The following is a 20,043-nucleotide window of genomic DNA, read 5'->3' as shown; positions in this document are numbered from 1 at the left end:
TAAGTCTTCAGTACTCTTTTTTAAAATATCCATACATTAATTTTCCAATGAGGGTTACTACGTTTGAATTTGCCACTAGACGCGATAGTATAATACTCAGGTCTTTTAAATGTCAATTTGATTGTCACTGTTCGAGAGGTTCAATTCATAATCGTTTGAAATGTTTCTTACAATGAGGTATTACTATCCTCTTAAATTACTACCAACTAGTAAAATTTTGGTTTTAGGAATTTTTATTTATGTTCAAACTCAGCTATACTAAATTTACTTGCTATTGATGCCAAATGGTGACCATAAAAAGGTACCCCAACATGGTTTCACCTCACATCAAATATAGAGGATATACATTATTCATTCAATATTCATCAGCCTTTCATAAAAATTCCACCAATGCACTACAACTATATTAAAATAATCTGACTACATGGTTGCAAGCAACAGAATACTCAATCTAGCATACCAAAAATCCACTTTTGTAGAAAAGATCATGCATGAAACTAAACATATCCCTTATTGACAATGCAGAAATCTCTGTTATGACAGTTTGAAGATACTATCAGTCTATTTGGATTTCTCTTTGGACTGGATTGTCTCCAATTCTTTAAATGAAACTTTTGGATCACATTCAAAATCAAGTTCCAAAACTGACTGTCTAGATGTCTAGAGTAAAAAGAATCCCTGATTGAAAACCATCATATTACAAATTAACATACTTACGTCTATGCAATTTTCAACAACGGCCCAAATTGCAAAGACTCCATCCAAGTAAATAACTACATTCTCTTATACCACCACAATTTGAAACAGAAGTAATATATGATCCCTAATGTCCTTATAAAGAATCTCCAAAAACCACCCATTAATCAATCAAATTCAAGATATTTTAAAATGAAACCAATTGGGATTTCATCGTACACCATCAAAAATTTAAACATATTTATCTTCTAATGTGAAAGGACACCATACAATCAAACTCGCCCGGTTTGAAATAGTTGGCATATTTGAAATGAAAATCGGTTTTTTGAGTCTTTCACTTTCCAAATGATCTGAGGTTAATTTAATCAAAAAATTTACCATTGGGCATATCAGAATCACTCATTTACATTTTGGATTATTGCTTTTTCCTCTTTGAACTTATGGTGCTATTTATCTCTAATTAATTAGTTGAATTCTTCACCAAAGAATTCCTTGTGGAAGAGTCCTTGCCGTTACCCCGTTCTCTATGTTAGAGACTCACGGCTTTGGCTGTCAATGAAAGTTCTGCCAATGGGAGATGTGTATGATGACAATAAAATATAAAAATATACACCTGAACTCATTGATTACTTGTTCAATATACAAATATTTATTTTACAATATGTAACACTTTCTTCTGCTTTCTAAAGCTATCCTTCATAAATATCTGGGAAAATAATAACTTGAATGGACGTATGCAACTAGTAATACATTCTAATGCGATAAGTATCTAATTTGTAATCTTTCTGTCATCCGCTTAAAAATTTTCATTTTAAATCGTTTTATACTGCTTAAAAAAGCTCATATTTTATGGATAGTAATAACTATTGATATACTATAGAAAAAATTCAGCTTCCATTAATGAGATTGCAAATATTAAGAAATAGACTTAACATATAACTGATTTGTAAATTTATATTTTTGAAATTCGCGGTAAAATCTGTCGAAGTGATTTTGATCACATGACCCACGCTCGTCGCCATTGCGCCGAATAAACAACGATCGGGAAGCTTCTTGTGTGTATCGTTGACGTTTTTTCTCTTATAAATCGTGAAATTAAATAGTCATAATGTCGGAAATGGATTCAGTGAACACCAACAATACTGTTAATGAAGAAAATAGTCAAGTGAGTACATTAATATGCTCCGTTTGCTATTAAAATATATTAAACAACTCTACAATGTGCACGTAATATGTATGGCTCCTTAGAATGGGTTATTGCTAAGATGGTAATGATAACATGATCACAATCTAAGGACTATTAACATTGGGATAATACGTTTATTAATAATTTCATTACAATGTAAATTTCACTAAAATTCCTATGGTCAAACTTCATTTTGGGTCACATGCTTGATATTGAAGGTGGTTTTAGCGCGTTATTTGTGTTTAATATCTATAAAAATATATTTTATGCAACCTACGCCGTGGATTCCGCAACGAGAAAATACATACGTTTAGCTTTGTATCACTGGTTTCCAAATGTACTTCTCGTGTGATTCATGTCGTAGAGTTAATCACTTAGCATTCTGAAATTGGAGGGAAAATTCAACTTATTTCACAACATTGGCTTGTTCATTTGTAATAGTGAAATTTTGGTGTCTTATATCCTTTATAATGGTAAATTATCATTTATTTGGTAGTTCATAGTCAACAGGTTACGTTTTTCTGTAAATTAGATAAATAACTGATTTATTTTCAAAATATTCTAAATGTACTGATGTTGTAATTATTCAAATATGAAAGAAGATAAATTGCAATAAATAAAAGTTGGATATTTTGGTACATTTTTACCAAAAAGATTTAATTTACCATTTTGTTGCTGTGGTATTATGAAATTATACAGGGAACCACAGTTAACTACATAATGTAACTAGAGTTTGAAATGGCTCTGTAATGCTTGAATTGTTTAAATAATGTTGATTTATAGCATAGCTGATAGAAAATATATATCATTTGTAGAATGAAAAAATTTCTAAAGGTAGAAAATCTAAAACCCCAAGACTATCCACTATTGAAAGAACAAGAGAAGAAAGTGAAGCTATAACAAAGGTTCGTTTTGAAATTACAATAAAAATCATTATTTTCACATATTTATGTTATAGGGATTAGGACCAGAAGTTGAAGGTAGACGCAGAACACGGTCAGCAGCTAAGGGTATAACAGCTACACCACCACCACCAGCCAAAAAGGAGAAAAAGAATACTACAACAAGCAAAAGTAATTGAACATCTTTTATTTATAGTTTGATTTATTTATCACAATAATCTGTTTTGCGGAAAGTCATTCAATTACTTGTCTAGAAGTTTATCAATAGAAAGTGTTAATCTAAAAATATAGTCACCGTGTTACTATTATTTATGTGGTATAAAATTTTTATCTAATCTGATTTTTCTGCACAAAAAAGAATCAGTAGTAAGTATATATTAACTTCTCATAAATAAGTTTATATTTAATTGTGCAATAGTATAATTTAAAATTTAGTTACACATTTTTCTTAACATCCAATTACATAAGCTCTTTTATTGACATTTAAATGTATGATAGTTGGATTAATGCTGAGTTAAAGTTGTGGAAGCAATTTCTATTACATTATAAATAAAATTTTAAACTGGGAACTTGAATTTCAGGTCAAGTGGTTATCAGTAAATAATTTATATCATTTCTATATAGAAGTCCTAGTATAGTTTAGTGGTGTCTTAATATAAGTCATTAAAGTAACTTCCTTTGTGATATACTTAACCTAGTTCAATGTATCAAGTAATTAAGAATAATATTTTTTTGTACCATTATCTCAATTAACTTTTATTTGACAGAAAGGGGAAAGCCCAAGCGAAAAGTAGTTTCAGAAGACAGTGATTCCCTTGATGAACAAACAAAAATAGCGAATGAAAGTGAAGAACAAGAAAGTATTGATGAATCTAAGGATAGTGCAGATACAACTGAAACCAATTCACATGATGACAAAGAATCTGGCAACAATAATGCTGATGCTTCTAAAGTAAGATCTCACAGATAATAAATCTTTGTCATATAGTTTTAATGGCACAAACTCAAAGTTTAATTAAAAATCATAATAATATGAACAATTATAACAGTTCATGTCAATCATTTTAAAAGCTATTAGCACTAAATTTAACACAAATATGCCCACAAATCATCGTCCTAACAGATACCATTACAGAAAATATTTCCTTTCTGTTTTGTAAACTAAATTAATAACTAAGTTGTAATTTCTGGAACATTTGATGATTCTCATTCTGAACACATTTTACTACCACCACACCAACATTTACAATTACTCCAGTGTGAAGTAACACCTTTAGAGGCAGAATAATTCGTGTCATAAGTTGCTGGTTCTTTTGTGGTTTGAATAGTAAGCAATTAAATACTGTTTAATACATTGATGTTTGAGAATCTTTAATAAAATACCTAAATAAAAGTACATACGTAATTACATATTTGGTTATTTTAACCTTAAAGTTCTTCATTACTTTTCAATAAAGTAACTTTTGAAATAGAGATAATTAAAATAACTAATTTTAGTTCTCCTTATTCAATGAGTAGTAATTGAAGTTGACTGAATTTTTCCTGGTAACATCCAGTTTTCACCAATAAAAATTGTTGAATATTGTATCAAAGGAGGGCAGACATTAACTATAATATTGATTTAAAAAAAACTTCATGAACAGGTGATTCAAATAATAGTATGAATGACATTACAAAAAAATCAACATGTGTGTTGAGTACAGTTTGTGCTATTATTTTTGTATAATTGATTCTCGGCAAGATCTTGAGCTGGTTTATGATACAATAATACACCAGTGTGGTTTCCTTGCTATAAAAATAATGGTTAACAGTCTTTATGAAAATATTCCAGATATTTTCTCACATGTTCACCAAACACAACAAATCTAATATTTTGTATGGTTAACAAAAATAATTTGTAACACATTTTTATTGTATAATTGATCAAAATTTCTCGAAAAAAATAATTTGCATTATAACCATATTACATTTACTTTCCATCATATTACAATTTTTCTATCCACTTGATACATCTGAAAATTATTTCTTCTTACATCATTACAAAATACTTCTGCCCATTTTGTTTACTTTCTATTGCCAGGGACTTATTGAATGTTTTGTTGTAGTCTTATGTTTAAATTAGATAGCTTCTTTGTGGATACCTATTTATAATTTGATCTTATGATTGTTTTGCATCATAATGTTTGTCACTTGTTTTTTTTTTATATTTTATTAATTAATTTTTCTTAGTTCAGATTTTACTTTTATTGATAAAAAATGTGTATCTAAATTCGAGATCTCAAGCTTTATCAGCTAAACAAATCATTGATTTTTTTGGCAGGTAAGGTCACACTAGCTTAAGTTCTTGAGGACCATATTTATTTTTTATACAGTTAATTGTATTATTTTGTTGAACCTGTAAATTTTTTTATGATGGGAATAGGGTACTTGCATTTTTTAAAAAGTATTTATTTTTTTGTTTATTTTATAAGTTCCTGATATGAAATAATGTTGGAAAGTAAAATATTTACTTAAAAGTGAAAACATAATATCTAAACATTTAATTGAAAAACACAAAAATTTCAAATTTTCAACTACATAAGAAAACTATTCTCATTTGTTTTCAGTTGTGACGTCATAGGTTACTTATGTACAAAAACGTATTTTGATATATATGAATAAAGTGAATAAACCTTTTATAGGTTCTTACATTATTACATAATCACGTTAAAAATTAGAAGCATAATATACTTAATTACTATAAAATATTAAAATGAGTTAAATTTGAATCTTGGCAGGATAAAAAAACTTTTATCGTTTTAGTCATGGTATTTTTACATCCTGGCACAAAACAGGATTTATGTACCATTTTTCAGATTAAAGTTTAATAATAACGCTGATTTTAGGATAACCGAGAGAATAACTGTCATATTGACTTTGTATATCATATTTTATTTTATCCCTATGACGTCACGCAATATGGCGGCCATATAGAAATGTTTAAACTACCTACAAAATTTTTTAATTTTCAATAATTTTTTTCTCTATAAATATTTATCAAAGAATTGAAAAAAAAATTATAATAAATGATGTATACAAACTATCAGAAACTATTTTTTTCTCAAACCATGTAAGTACCCTATTGAATATTTGGCTTGTTTTCTAATATTTTTGGTACTATATGAAAAAAGAATATAATCATGTTGTGTTTATACATGTTAGCTCCTTAAGATTTTCTTTTACTGTGTTAACACTTTATATGAATGTTCCCATAACCCCACCAATAACTTGTTTATATAGTTTATTTCAAATTTCAAGTATGTTCAAGAAAAATTTAGTTTTACAGTTCATATATTTGTCTTGATGTATGTCTGTGTTTTATAAATATATATAAGGAAACTGGGTCTGGGAGTCAATACCACTATGATGCTGTGCGAGTGCCTTCTAGACCAATATAATTGCCATAGAGAGAGGTGTTGAAATGAATCTAGAATGAAACTATTAAAAATGCGAGTTGAGTTTTTTTTCCAAAACGTTGGGTTAATTTGGTGGTACCATAAGAAACTTGATTATCTAGACAAGAACAATAAAGTCTTTTTGGTTTGGGTTTCTAGTCGTTCGAGAATCGAGGCAAACTAGGAAGTTAATATTCTTGTGAAAAAAAAGGAGAAAAAGAATTTTTCCAGAATGGCATCACTTCATCGACACTTTAATACAGGAAGATTTAAGATATACCTGTATATTAGAAAAAATATTGTACACTTTCTATTAGCTTTAATATAGTGCACCGTTTCTGAGGAGACACCTAATAAGATTAGGTCTGAAAATGCAAGTTCTGTATGTTTGAAATATTATTCATTTTTGTATGTGAAATGGGGAATTTTGGTTTATGATGACAGCTTTATTTAAAGTTTCATGTACTTTTTGCTCTATTTTTTAAAATATATTTATTATTTTCTATCATTTTTCAATTTATTTTCAAATCCTGTAAAAGTATAAGTATCTGAACATGCTTTATCATGTATTAGTATTTATGTGGTTGTTAACATATTCGAGATACTTTCTACAGGAATGCTTTCTCATTGGTGTCCTGCACAAAATATGTGATGAACATAGAAATTCATCCACTTAATTTGCTATTTTGTTGATGTTTAATTATTTGTTCAGGAGGAACCAGAAGCAGAAACAGAAAAAGGAACTCGTGCGCCAGCTGCCACTGAGAATGGTGCAAAAGAGGACAGTGTTGATGCTCCTGCTTCTGAAGAAGAGAAGAAAGAAGTGGAAGAGGAAAGTAAAAGTCCTACCGATGAATCTGAGTCTCCAAGTACTGAGCCGACAGATGCTGAGAAACCTGCAGAATAAGTATTTTCCAATTTTTATTATCAGCTCGTTTTTCTATTCATTAAATCTACTGTAGGTTAAAAAGAGTTCTTTTTTAAAAATATCATTTAAAAAAAATGACGATAAAAAATAATACAAAATATCATGGATATATTTGATTTGTGATTAAAAGTTGTATTAAAATTTTAAAAAACCTTTTTTGGGTTAGTTTGTATGAGCTGCGCCATGCAAGATAATTACTGTTAATAATATATTTTATAGGTTAGGAGTCATTCTTTTGTAATTTTCTTTATTTTGTTTTTACAAAAATTAACTTCTCATGAGCATTTTCACCTTTACCTACAGACTAGTTTGAAAGAATTGAGAGACAGCCGAAGTACATATAGCGGCAGTATGTACCTGAATCTCTTTACAAAATGCTGTCAACTTTTCATTTGCACCAAAAACTCATTTATACAAATTTTTGATTCCAGGTCTGTATTTCTTTTACCTTTTTAGACCTTTTATATGTTTCTTGATGTCTTGATTTTGTCTCTTTTGATAGAAAATTAGTTTTGACTTATGCCAGTCAGCTTAAAATTGGCCAAATTGTAATGTAACAAAAAAATCTGCAATATTCATAAACTCAATACTTTCATTTTAAAAGTTATTTGAATCATATGAATTGAATATTTTATTAAGAAAGCAGATACCACAATTCTTGGCCTCGTCTAATTAATGTTTGTAATTTATAATATTTTTATATTTATATACAATGTTTATATTCTTACATACATCGTTATTCTAAAGGTGGGAATATATATTAAAAATAGTAAAATATAACCCCACATAAATCACATTTAATACCAAGTTGCAAAGACTTTATTTGAAGAATCAAGAGTTTTACTTGCAAATGAAAAGTTCCTGTTTTATACCATATAAAAAAATTTAGTAATGTTTAGTAAACCATAGAGTAAACAATGTTACTTTACAAATAATTTACATTCAACTGTTAATTTCAATTGTAAATTACTTAAATACTACCTATTACATCATATAAAAATTGGTGAGTGGTTATATTAACAGCGTTACATGTTTTTCTTATTTCTGATTTCAAGATTGCCACCTTAGAATTCACCATTGGTTTTTTTATTTGCACTATTTCAAAATAATTTGTTTTGTTGAAAAATATATGAAATTAGACTACTTTATGATGTGTAAAAATACAAATAAGTTTAGTTTGTACATGACATATTGTATATAAAAACAGATGGCCAAGGTGTTATTAACCATTATTAAATCATTTCTTGGCATAAAATTAGATCATCACAAAGGATTCAGACCATGTAATTTTTGAGTTCTTAATTCCTTCTTTATTTGTAAAATTTTCTTTGAAAACGTTTAACTATTAGTAGTCAACTGAGTTGAATGAATGAATAGGTGAACATAAATCATTTTCAATACCAAAATAAGCCAGTTCTTAGTAACTGTTAGAAAATGTATGTCAAACTTAAAGGCAATTTGGTCACAGATTTGTTCTTTCGTATTTTGGGACAGTTAGGAAAGATGATTCAATGGTGTGTTTTGTACAGAGAATATTTATTTTACTTGATAGGATTCTTTCTCTAAAGTTTTGAAACTAGACTGTTATATTAGAGAACACATTTATAAGTTATTAGAGATAGGCAGTAATGCTACCAAGTGAATAAATATTTTTATGGTGTCTTTATAATTCTGTTGATAAATTATATTTTTATTTCGTTCTGTTAGAGAAATAGATTTCTATACAAATTAGGAAATAATGGATAAAGAGAAAATGCCATAATTAAAATTGTGGACAATATCCATTACATGATCCTAAAGGCCTTACAAACAAAATCTAAATGTTGAATAACATTTAACTGAAATAATGTGAGGTTTAGGAAGCGTACACGTTCAAAAGGTATGATTTTGGGAACAACGTTTTTCCGAATCGATTTTTTTGGATTAACATACAAAAATTAATTAACCTTTCCCAGCGATTTAACAAGCCTTATTGGATCTTGTTCTTAGACTACTCTTGCTTTGGTCATTTTCTTATACCAAGAAGTTGGCCATATTTCTGTATATAATTTACATTTTGAACCTGCTTCTATTTTTTAGAATAGTGCCATTGCATATCTTCAGCATTTTTTGTAAGTCAATCCATTCAACATGTCTTCTTATATAAAAAAAGCATTAAATTATAATATTTACTATATTAGTTTCTTGTACAATACTCTCAAAGTACGAAGTTATACTCAATATTCTGGTTCACCATTTTGTCTTATTGTGCCATCATAAAGTATAAGTACTTCTGCATATATCATTTTTTTGTGTCAACTGTTGATTTTTGGTAGCTTGTATTTCCTCAATAATTATGTTTTTGGGTGAAAAAAGTTCGGGATAGCTGTAACACACATACTTTATTACTAACTGCTTAATGATTTTCTTTACTGCGAACGATAAGAGGATCATATATTTCATTGCAATTTTTATCTCTGTCATTTGTGTGTTAAATCTTATTAAGTTGAACGTAAGGGATTCTTAACGAGGTACAAAACAATTCAATTAATGTTTGACACAATGACACGCACACGTTTTTGTGTTCATTGGCACTACCCACACGTTTAAATATAAAGATTACTTTCATTGGGCAAACTTTACAACTTTTTTTGTTTCATTATAATAGTGAATCTATAATAGAATATTTTTGAACGTGTACATCTAAACTAACATGATTGCGATCGTCTTAAATCCCCTTATTTGACGTTTCATTATTTCACTCTACCATTAATTCGCCAGTAATTTAAAAATTTTATCACTTTAAAATTTAATAGCCTAATTAATTGAAAAATTTTAAAGTTATTTTTTATTTGATTTTGCCAAATTTATTTGATAATAACATCCAAATTGGTAGTAAACCATTAATAATTTTCATCTACTAATAAAACAGTCGAAAATATAAATTTTTTGGTATAAACACGATACACATACACTAACTTGTCAGTTAAAATTTGACACGCCTCGTGCATGTCGTCACCCTGGAAACAGAATGTTTTCTTGGCCATTAAGATATGTTGGGGTTATACGTATTTACTGGGTTTTTGTGTATTTATGATTTTTTTTTGTGTTCAGCGGCTATTATAGGGTTGATCTATATATAACCATTATTATTTTATTTTAAAACATTTTACTTTCTATTATGAGATCATAATGACGTCGATAAATACAAAAACACTAATCGAAATACCAAAGAAAAATATATTAAATACTTTGGTTTCCAAAAAAAAAGACTTGGCGAAACAGTGAATAAGACCTGTTGGTCGAGAGAATAAAATTAATTTGAAACATGGTAAATGAACGAATAACCATATAAATAATACATATATAGACATGTCTGCATCAAATATTACTTTTGGGATCAAAATAAAACTATAACATTTTGATTCCAACGTGACGTCACGTTATGTGAGAGAGATGGCGCGTGCCTGCCTGCCTTAAGTATACTAGTGTATGTGTATCATGAGTATAAAGACCTTATATTATGTTTGTATGAACTTTTGAAATAAATCAGTTTTCAAATTGCGGGTTCAATTTCTAAAGCAACTGAATCCCTCCTTATATCCTCTTAATATTGGGCAATTTACTTTTGAAATAGCTGGTGTGTATAGTAATTAAACTAGACGAATAGAAAGAGAAAAAATTGTTTTACAGTAGTTAATATATTTCTTTAACTTAACCTCAATTATATTTACATATTCATTCTTTTTCAGATAAGAACTGATGTAGAATCAATTCACATACAAAATTTTGTACGAGGTACATCGTTGTTTAATTATGTTGATTTTTTCCGTGCACTTGGCCGCTAAAGATTTAATTAAAAAAATGACTTTATTTTGGGTCGTTCTTTGTTTGTATTTTCATAGGAATATGTAGTATCATGTTTCTATTTTGATCGTGAAATTGTCCTGATTTTATATTTATGTAAACTAAACTGTATGTTTAATTAATATAAATGTGAAATAAATTTTCATTACTTGGACTTTGTTTTTTTTTTTTTCATTTCTATTGAATTGTTCTGTAAATTTTACATAGTTTATTGGCGTTTATTGCATTTTCGTCTGATTTTGTAAATTCACTGAATTTTGTTTTATTATTAATTCCTATTCTCGCTTTTAAAAAAATTATACAAACTTCCAAACATGATTGAATTATAAATATTATTCATAAATCACTTATTTTGTTGGACAAATTCACCTCTGTTTCACACACAATTTTTAAACACTGGTGTTAGAATCACGAACCCAAAAGACTCAAAATTGACATGTTTCTGGTGTTGTATTGGGTGAACGCCTCCCTTTTTTCCGCATAATGGTTATGCTATATAATCTCATTATAATTAAGAAAATGTGTTATCACAAACCCAAAAGCAAACGCTTTTGTAATGCGTGGTATGAATATTTGTGGTAGACTGGTCAAAAGGAAGGCCCTTAAATAGGTTTTCATTGATGGCCTAGGGATTATAACCAAAATATATGTTATCTGCATTATTGGTAAATAAAAACTGAAGCGACAAGAGGGATTAGAACTATCAATATCAAATTCTATTGTATTGCTTAGTTTACGATTTATTAATGTGTTTTTAAGTGAAAAATTGTGAGTTTAGTTTAGATATTAGTAAATACATTTGTTTATCTATTTTTTTAATGGGTATTATTAGAAGAGCTTCCGTCAAGATTTTTATTATGTTGGATAAACCTATTAAAATCCGCATGAGCATTTCTAACTTTTCAATTCAAATCTTCAGTTTCTACAAATCACAAAATATTAAAACCATTCTATGAGGGGCGATGTTATTCTTGAAATGTTTAACATCATCTTGGTAGCGAATTTAACTTTTCAAAAGCTTATCTATTCTTAAATATTCTTTGTCGACATATTACAATACCCTTTTCAACACTCTAAACACAAATTTCATTACAAAAAAACCTTATCATCGATTTTACATTAAAAAGGCCCTCATTAGAATGTTATCCTTAATATTTTCTGCTTTGTTCTGAATTTCCGTAGTGACTTTTCTGTGGTGATTTTTGGTATTTGGCCTAGAATGTGTGCCATGCTTTACCAAAAAATTCATGAAACTCATTTGTTCACTTTTATTTCGTAATAGTCTATATTTTTCTTCGTTGGTGGCTTAATTAATAGGTGTCACAAATTCACGTGCAGTACAGAGAGACTGGGCTCAATGAAAGGCGATTTGTAACAGGTCGTCCGAGGATAACTACATCTAAGTCCACACCCATGTTCTATTTTTAACCTTATAGATTTTGCGTTAGACAAAAACAATTAAAACGTAACTAGATATGTACTTGTTTCTTCACAAACTGTGAGCAATATTCTAATACAATCTGAAATTAGAGCTATAATAGATTCAACTGTCCCAAAATTCTCCAGGAAACACCGTACGATACGGCTAACATTTAGATAAACTCTTCGATACAGTTCAGATCGAGTTTACCGGTTTTTAGACGAAACGTATGGCGTTATTTTCCGGGAACATCGAAAAATTTTGTTTTGCTTTGGTGCGGAATATTCCTTAAACGTTCTTGACATTTAAGTGTATTGCCTTTCTAGATCTAGCCTATCTCGGCGATTTCTGTAATTCCAACTGTCCAATGAATTTTCTTCTGTAGGGTTTGTTATTGTGATCTTAGGTATTCCAATCCTCTTGTCTCTTCATTCTCCATCTATCTGTATCATCTATTTTATACCACTCTTTGGTGATTGCATTTCTCTGCAGCTAATGTGTATACCATTCTAGTTCTTAGGATCTTCATCTCAATTGTTCTTAGGATCCTCTTCGTCCTGTTCTTACACATGTTATTTTCTCATTTAGTATGCAGTACCTAAGTGTCCGTTTTCCCGGATTGGATGTTTGAGATGACCTGATATTGCAGTGACTTATCTACACTTATCCTCCCAGAAACCCAGTGCTTGTAATTTTACAACTGAGATATTCGATTGACATTACTTGATGATAATGATGTTTCTCATTACCAGGTTGGATCACTGTGACCTTTTTTGTTATGGTCATGCATTTGGTCTCTGGTGGACATAGGTGGGTTCAGCTTTGATGCTTATCAGTTCAGATGTCATTTTCTGGTTATTATTATATAAGGTTTCATGGCGTATGTTGGAAATTACTGACACTGAACGCACACTTCACCAAAACTCATAATTACACTATTTTGATAACTAAGTTTGAGTATTTTTATGTACTGATAATCTAACGACTAATCCCATTTTTAGTTTGTTAGACATTTATGAAAAAATTAATACAGGTATGTATACCCAAATCAATGGTGAGACCCCTTCATTTTGACAAATTGTAACATTGCTATTCGACTTATAAAAAAGAACTTATTTAACTTATGTAACGCTGGAGTGTAAGTAAATATTATAATTAATCAATTTATTATACTTTATTCCGTTATTCATTGGATAGCCAATAACTAGTAGAAAATATTGATTGATATAAATTCTTTATAATAAAATATTTATAAATAAAAAACCATCTACGTTTATGGTTATAGAACGCTAAATATTTTGAATATTTTAGTATATTATAATTTATTACTTTACGTAAGTGAAGCAAAAAAATAACGTCAAGTGTTTTAGTCGGTTAAATATCAATTTCGGAAACAAAAATGGTATTGAATTCAGCTTCCGTTGAAATTGAACCACCCACACAATCCGTTTCAGCTTAAACAATGGACACAGGCTCCCGTTTATATTATTCATTAGCCGGTAATCCAATATGGTCGTATCTTTGATCTGCTCTGCTCCGTTTTCCATATAACTCGCAGTCTCCATAATTAATTAGTGCTTTAATTGTATAGTCCAGGGGTCTCCAAACTTTCCAGCCTTAGGGTCATACTGATTTCTCCAGTAAGTTCCGAAGGGCAAAACCATATTATCATTGTTGCCGTTGGTAAAAAGTGAAATAGTCCACAGATGAAAAAAAAGTACGCAACGTTTAAAAAAGGCTGCAAATCGGACTAAAGTTTGCAAAACGGCAACACTACATATTATTAATTTTCATGTCATTATCTGTAATTTCTAGATTAGTCGTAGAGTACGAGACGAGGAGTAACGTGACACGACATCTGGTGGACACAAGCAGAAATAGGTAATACCTTCTATCGCTAATAGCACGTACAGAATAATCTCGTTGGTTCGAGATTATTATTATTATTCTGTTCATTAATGCAGAATTATCAATAAATTTGGTATAAATGTAAAAGGCAAATTTAACTGACTAAAATGAATATTGGAAAAAATCATTTTTATATGGTTTTATTTCTATTATTCACATTATGTAGGACAGTTTGTTGCATTGGGAAATAGTTCTGATAACCTTTAGGTTAAACGACATGAGTGTATTAAAAAATAGCAGTAGCGGTAATCAGAAGTCAATTAATACAAAATGAAGATTTATTTTTCTATTCTAGTAACTATTTGTGTAACTATTTCAGCTAATCCTATCACAATTAGTATAGATAATCCAAGCACACACACTAAGGTCACAACAGAAAATATAACATCGCCAAAAAGTACGTTATGTTAATTTTTTTATGAAAAAATTCATTAAGAGTTTTGTTTCTATTTTCAGTTGATGTGAAAATATTAGACAAACCCCATCATCTTTTCATTGGACGATGTAACCCCAAAGATGAGGTTTTTCACAACGAAAACATTATTCTTACAAACGATGGCAAGAGTCACGTGTCTGCTAAAATTCGGGTAAGTTCACTTTTCAGGAATTATTATCAGAATAAAATAAAAGATCGAAAACGTTTTGTATGAATAATTCGAAGAACATATTTACAAAATTGTTAACATAAAAGGTCTATAAGTATAAAAAAGTTAAGTAATGAGAGAATATATTGTAGGTCATAGCATCACAATTATTGTTTCAACCCATATAATAACAAACTTGAACTTAACATTTATGTTATCAATCTCAATTAAGATAAACAAAAAATTCCGTGTCCAGACCAGACAATTTCGATACATTTCTGCAACATTTCGCTTAATTTTTGTTTTGTTTTCTAAGGAGACTTTTGCATGTCCCGTCCCGAGTCGATAAAAACCAAATTTGACTACCTTGCTGACGCCTGACGCCTAGCTTTCTGTCTTTACGAAGATATTTCAAAGAAAATAGTGGAACTTAGAAAATACTTGCAAACTGACAGAACTGTACAGGAGACCTTTCATTATTATAGAACCCTAAAAATAAAGTATACAATAATCATTATAAGAAAGCCGATGCATTAAATGTGGATGATTTTGAAAAGAAAATAAAGAATATTAACAGCCAATATACGAAAGAGAGAAGAAACTATAAGAAAATGAAGAATTCGGGGATAGATAAATATTTTATTTCCAAATGGTTTGGATATGAACTCTATTAATTCTTTACTTCCAAAATCAAAATTACACTCAAATAAAACTCTTTGGCCTATCAGTGGACCTGACCTTTTAGAGTGCGATCCGAGAGCTTTATATCAATTTGATCATGTCTTGTTCGGCTGAAAACGCTACATAGTGGATACTTGACAATTGGTCAAGACCTTTCAACTTTAAACCAGGATTATCAGACTTTACATTTGAGCTAAGGTATCGTTGTTGCACGTTTTAATTCGAAATTTGTATTTTACTTTACAAGCTCTGGATATTGGAAAAATGAAATCAGTAAAAGCGACAAAGCAAGAGCAGAAATATTGATAATCAAGAGAACTGATAAGACTAAGGGAGAGGGCAGGCGAAGAAACAGAAGAAAAAACAGACAACTAGTAGTATAGTAAGTTGGATAAGATAAACAAGAAAAGGGAGGAACCAGCTCCTCAAGATAATGTCTCCCAATAGAATATCAAATATAATATTAAATAACTATAAATAAAATATGAATTTTTTGTCTCTTCATCACTACTACCTACAACCTTTCCTAGTCTATAATTAGTTTTAAATCATTTTATTAATCCGTACTTTTGGCTTTGGACGCAGATGACCCATAAGGTGGAAATATTTTTAATCTAAACAAACATAATTAGCCAGCAACTAATATTAAAAATCGTATTGTAATTTTTCAGATGAACATAGATGGTCCTGTATACATTAGTTGTGTTAATATTTATGATGAAATCCCGGATGGTAAGGGTGGCTATCCAAGTTTTGTAGCGGGAGGAGTAGGGTACAATTTCATAGAATTTAAAGTTCTAACGGACTATGGTAAAAGTTTCCACTTCTTTGTCAAGATTCAAGGATACACTAAAAACATCGATGTAAAATAATTCATGTATCGGTTTAAACAAATTGTTTGTATATGACACACATAGCTCACAATTATTAAATAAAGATATTGGATTTTACCGAATTTTTTTTCAAGTTCCACTACAGTATTAAGTGTAATCTAGAATATTCAAAAATACTGCTGAAATTCTTTGGATATATTTTTATCACCGTTGTCACATAAATTTTGAAATTCTAATATTAAACTCGGCTTGAGTAATTTTCAAATATTCTCTAAAATAACCAGGTACTTCAGACTTTTTCTGAATTGAACAGACTACTGTTAAATTAGAAAAATCATCAATGAAAGTGACAAAATAAGTTGAACCATCATACGCAGCTGGTATGATTGATCCGCGCACATCAGAATGAACAATTTCTAATATTCTATATTTGGTAACACAGACGTCAACCAGGTTGTTGTTGAATTTTTATCAACAAAATCAACAATAAAACGCGCGGTCAAAAAATTTGCATATAGAGTCGTTGACGGGTATTCCTTTGTTTTTCGTGATTTAAACTACCAACATTTTGCTGTTGCGATTTTAGAAGCCTCTTTTGTTTCAAAACATCTAAATTTAACGATTTCTTAGTCCAGTACTTTTTTGAAAATAATTGAGATTATCGAATGACTATAAATTGCTTTGTGAGAGATAACTTGGATTCTTCATTTTCTAATCTACATATCATTGCACCTTTATCTTCAATTGTAAATGTATTGTGACAAGGTTTAGATGTCATTTTTTCATAAATTACTAACGAACAATGCGTTCATTACCCACTGAGACTCAAAAAAATCTATACATGCGATGTACATTGTTAGGTATAACATTAGGAATCACATCTGTCCCTGAAACTGAACGCAATTTATTAAAAATGGGTCACATTAAGTGACATGTCTAACTTAGTTAAAGAAATAGATTATTGGAGTATCACTCTTACCTTTTCATGTCAAAATTTATTTGTTTGGACCTCTAAACACTCGCCCACACAAACATCAACGCACACACGATTTATTGGTGAACATAAATTAGTAGAAGAGTGAATGCTGATAGTAAATCTCTTTTTTAAAAAAAGAAAAATAACAACATACAGAAGTACTATATGTTGAAACAGAAAATATTTTGTGAATTGTTCCATACCAAACTCTTCAACAATATGAAATTTGACAGTGGGGTAGAAAATAAATTTATATTGACTTCTAGTCATCCCTAAAAATAACAAACATTCCTAAAACATGTTTTATTCTATTATTTGTTAAAACGATAGTATTTAATAAAAGAAATTTATTAAATTTAAACATTTTGTCATGTGATCAGGAACAGACGATGCACCAATCAACTGCGAGTAACGTCACTAAATAAAAAACGGCCAATTAACGCCATTTCACTTCGTATTGGCTATCAGTGCACCAGTAATTTTTTTGCGATTACAAAATATTTATTATAAAGTTGGAAAAGTGAATAAAACAATTTATATTTACATCGAAGTGATCTGAAAAACATAAATTGAAATTGTATTTGTTCTAGGCATGTGATTACAACAAAGTATTAGTACACTGAGGCACTATACACCACTCAAAAGTTTTAAAAGGCATTTTATTACACAAAAGCTGTTTTTATAATTTGTGTCAAATATCCTTTGCAAGAGTCTAAAAAACATTCAAGAAAGTGGGATTTCAAAATTTCAAATTATATTTTTGGTATTTATCATGAAAAGACAACTAACAGTGTATATAGTTTGTTTATTTACATCAGAATTCAAATTTCATACTAACATGATAAACTATAAAAAATATATATAATATTCAACAGGATATAAATTATTGATTAAGCGGATTTTCTGGAGACTTCTGCCATTCCTTAAAAATCATTTGTTTCAACTGAGATAATCGTAACGTAGGATTTTCTTCTTTTAATTCCCTAAGTCTTTTTTCTTCATAAGCTAAATAAGCTGCTTTCATTCGTTTTTCAGGATGTTTGTCAATGTCATCTTTATTGCTGAAATATAAATACTATTTTATTTCGTGCATAAGATTTTTAAAAACCAAACATGTTTGTTAACAATGCTATAATGTTTATACTAATAATGGGAATTAATCAATCTGTCTGATTTTTAAAAGATAGTTTATATAGTTAATAGGATAATATACCCGAGCAGAGAAATAGCTTCATCCACAGTTCTTGCCTCTTCTCCGTCTATTACAAGCCTATTAACATTTTCAACTAAAGGTGCTTCAAGATGTGTCTCAATTTTATTTTCTGTGTTTTCAGTTTTAGATTTTACTGCAGCTGTTCTGGCATTGATTTGGGCTCTTGTTACTTTTACAGCAGGTGGTGGTTTTGAAGATTTTTTAACTATTTCATTTGTTTCCTTCTCTAATAAAGCTTTTGCCTCAGCTTTTTTCTTTAAAGTTTCTTGCCTTTTCTTTTCTTCAGCTTCCTAACAACATAAATTAACAGTGGAAATATATTCTATGAAGAAATACATGATATCCATAACATAACAAACTTTTAAACTATGAATAATAAACCTACAATATATTGGATAGGAGAGAAATATGGATTATTTAAAATACTAATGATACAGAAAATTAAGCAAAAGTGTATGAAAATGTTGAAATTATCAGATTGGAAATTGTACTTTAGAAAAAAAGCAGAAATTCAGATTTGTAGGACACAACAAAAATACAAAGTAAAATTCAGACAAATGAAAACAATGATTTAAAAATCATGTGAAAATCCTGGTTAACAACAATACTCCAATTGCCATGTAGTGCCTATTATCCTTATTTAAAACAAAAATCCTTTATCACTAGATTTCTGATAACAGAATCCTAGCCTCCCAAAATATAATTGGTAACAAAATATGGCGACTCAAAGATGTCTTACCCCCAAATTAATTAGGTACATAATATGCTCTACATTTCCAGTAATAGATATTAGGAGATCACAAAGTTGTCAGTTTGTAGAATTCTTCTATACTGCTCAACAAATAAAAACCATCATGGGAACTACTCAGTCTAAGTAAGAATATTCTAGATTTCAATAAAACTTTTTTATATTGAAGGTGTGATTGTTATAAAATAATATAATTGAACTTAACATTACCTTTTTCTGTTGCTTCTTTTGTATTTGCTTATCATCATCCTTCCAATATGCATCCTCTATTTCCTTCTGTTTTTTAGAAATTGCTTCATCTTTAGCTTGTTTTTTTCGTTCTCTGGCAACTACAGCCTTTGTATTATCTGTGGCGAACTTTTTGGGCATTGTGTATAAATATAAATAAATGATAGAACTAAAATATAAATAACACTTGTAGAAAATTTCTTAACTTGACTATTGTAGAAAATGTATACCTAATATAAATAATCTGTAATGACAAGTAGCACTATAAGCTGTCGCCCAAACTTTATTATATTCCAGGAAATTATATAGAATATTGTAGCTATTTGTAAGAGGACGTTTACCAAAATTTTATTCTATTTCACTCAACTAACCGATAGGAAATTATCAGTCAAATTTGGCAGATACATTGCTCCTGTCAAAGCACCAGACATACAATATTATTAATAGTCTAGTAGTGCTC

General features: G+C 29.3%; 3 protein-coding genes across 4 annotated transcripts; 2 read left to right on the top strand and 1 right to left on the bottom strand.

Annotated features, from left to right (window-relative positions):
* Positions 1–1,685: 1,685 nt before the first annotated feature.
* LOC130450969 (uncharacterized protein DDB_G0286299-like) lies at positions 1,686–11,146 on the top strand. 2 transcript variants are annotated; one of them, XM_056789733.1, is made up of 6 exons: positions 1,706–1,861; positions 2,698–2,787; positions 2,841–2,955; positions 3,552–3,736; positions 6,931–7,125; positions 10,878–11,146. In XM_056789733.1, the coding sequence occupies exons 1-5, from the start codon at positions 1,805–1,807 to the stop codon at positions 7,123–7,125; spliced, it is 642 nt and encodes a 213-aa protein (XP_056645711.1). In that variant the 5' UTR covers positions 1,706–1,804; the 3' UTR covers positions 10,878–11,146. The 2 variants fall into 2 exon arrangements, with proteins under 2 accessions (XP_056645710.1, XP_056645711.1); XM_056789732.1 differs by having other exon boundaries at positions 1,686–1,861; positions 6,931–11,146.
* Positions 11,147–14,291: 3,145 nt separating this feature from the next.
* On the top strand, positions 14,292–16,530 carry LOC130451314 (uncharacterized). Its single transcript, XM_056790261.1, has 3 exons — positions 14,292–14,717; positions 14,777–14,907; positions 16,257–16,530. The coding sequence occupies exons 1-3, from the start codon at positions 14,591–14,593 to the stop codon at positions 16,455–16,457; spliced, it is 459 nt and encodes a 152-aa protein (XP_056646239.1). The 5' UTR covers positions 14,292–14,590; the 3' UTR covers positions 16,458–16,530.
* A 1,649-nt stretch (positions 16,531–18,179) lies between these two features.
* On the bottom strand, positions 18,180–20,016 carry LOC130451313 (coiled-coil domain-containing protein 124-like). Its single transcript, XM_056790260.1, has 4 exons — positions 19,814–20,016; positions 19,566–19,752; positions 18,608–18,897; positions 18,180–18,455 (listed from the first exon to the last, which is right to left on the bottom strand). Exons 2-4 carry the CDS (start codon positions 19,722–19,724, stop codon positions 18,278–18,280), a joined length of 627 nt encoding a protein of 208 aa, XP_056646238.1. The 5' UTR covers positions 19,725–19,752; positions 19,814–20,016; the 3' UTR covers positions 18,180–18,277.
* Positions 20,017–20,043: the final 27 nt, after the last annotated feature.

Source organism: Diorhabda sublineata, chromosome X (genome assembly GCF_026230105.1).
Source record: "Diorhabda sublineata isolate icDioSubl1.1 chromosome X, icDioSubl1.1, whole genome shotgun sequence".
Taxonomy (NCBI): Eukaryota; Metazoa; Arthropoda; class Insecta; order Coleoptera; family Chrysomelidae; genus Diorhabda; species Diorhabda sublineata.
The sequence above is the reverse complement of the archived record's forward strand: the minus strand, read 5'-3'. Positions and strand labels throughout refer to the sequence as shown.

What these genes read in the sequence shown, in the direction of transcription:
- LOC130450969 (XM_056789732.1), top strand. Translation starts at nt 1,805, where the DNA reads ATGTCGGAAATGGATTCAGTGAACACCAACAATACTGTTAATGAAGAA. An exon ending in TTAATGAAGAAAATAGTCAA is followed by an intron (nt 1,862 to 2,697) that starts GTGAGTACATTA and finishes TATCATTTGTAG; the next exon opens with AATGAAAAAATTTCTAAAGG. An exon ending in ATAATGCTGATGCTTCTAAA is followed by an intron (nt 3,737 to 6,930) that starts GTAAGATCTCAC and finishes TTATTTGTTCAG; the next exon opens with GAGGAACCAGAAGCAGAAAC.
- LOC130451314 (XM_056790261.1), top strand. Translation starts at nt 14,591, where the DNA reads ATGAAGATTTATTTTTCTATTCTAGTAACTATTTGTGTAACTATTTCA. An exon ending in AAATATAACATCGCCAAAAA is followed by an intron (nt 14,718 to 14,776) that starts GTACGTTATGTT and finishes TTCTATTTTCAG; the next exon opens with TTGATGTGAAAATATTAGAC. An exon ending in ACGTGTCTGCTAAAATTCGG is followed by an intron (nt 14,908 to 16,256) that starts GTAAGTTCACTT and finishes GTAATTTTTCAG; the next exon opens with ATGAACATAGATGGTCCTGT.
- LOC130451313 (XM_056790260.1), bottom strand. Translation starts at nt 19,724, where the DNA reads ATGCCCAAAAAGTTCGCCACAGATAATACAAAGGCTGTAGTTGCCAGA. An exon ending in AAAAGAAGCAACAGAAAAAG is followed by an intron (nt 18,898 to 19,565) that starts GTAATGTTAAGT and finishes TTATGTTGTTAG; the next exon opens with GAAGCTGAAGAAAAGAAAAG. An exon ending in GAAGCTATTTCTCTGCTCGG is followed by an intron (nt 18,456 to 18,607) that starts GTATATTATCCT and finishes TTTATATTTCAG; the next exon opens with CAATAAAGATGACATTGACA.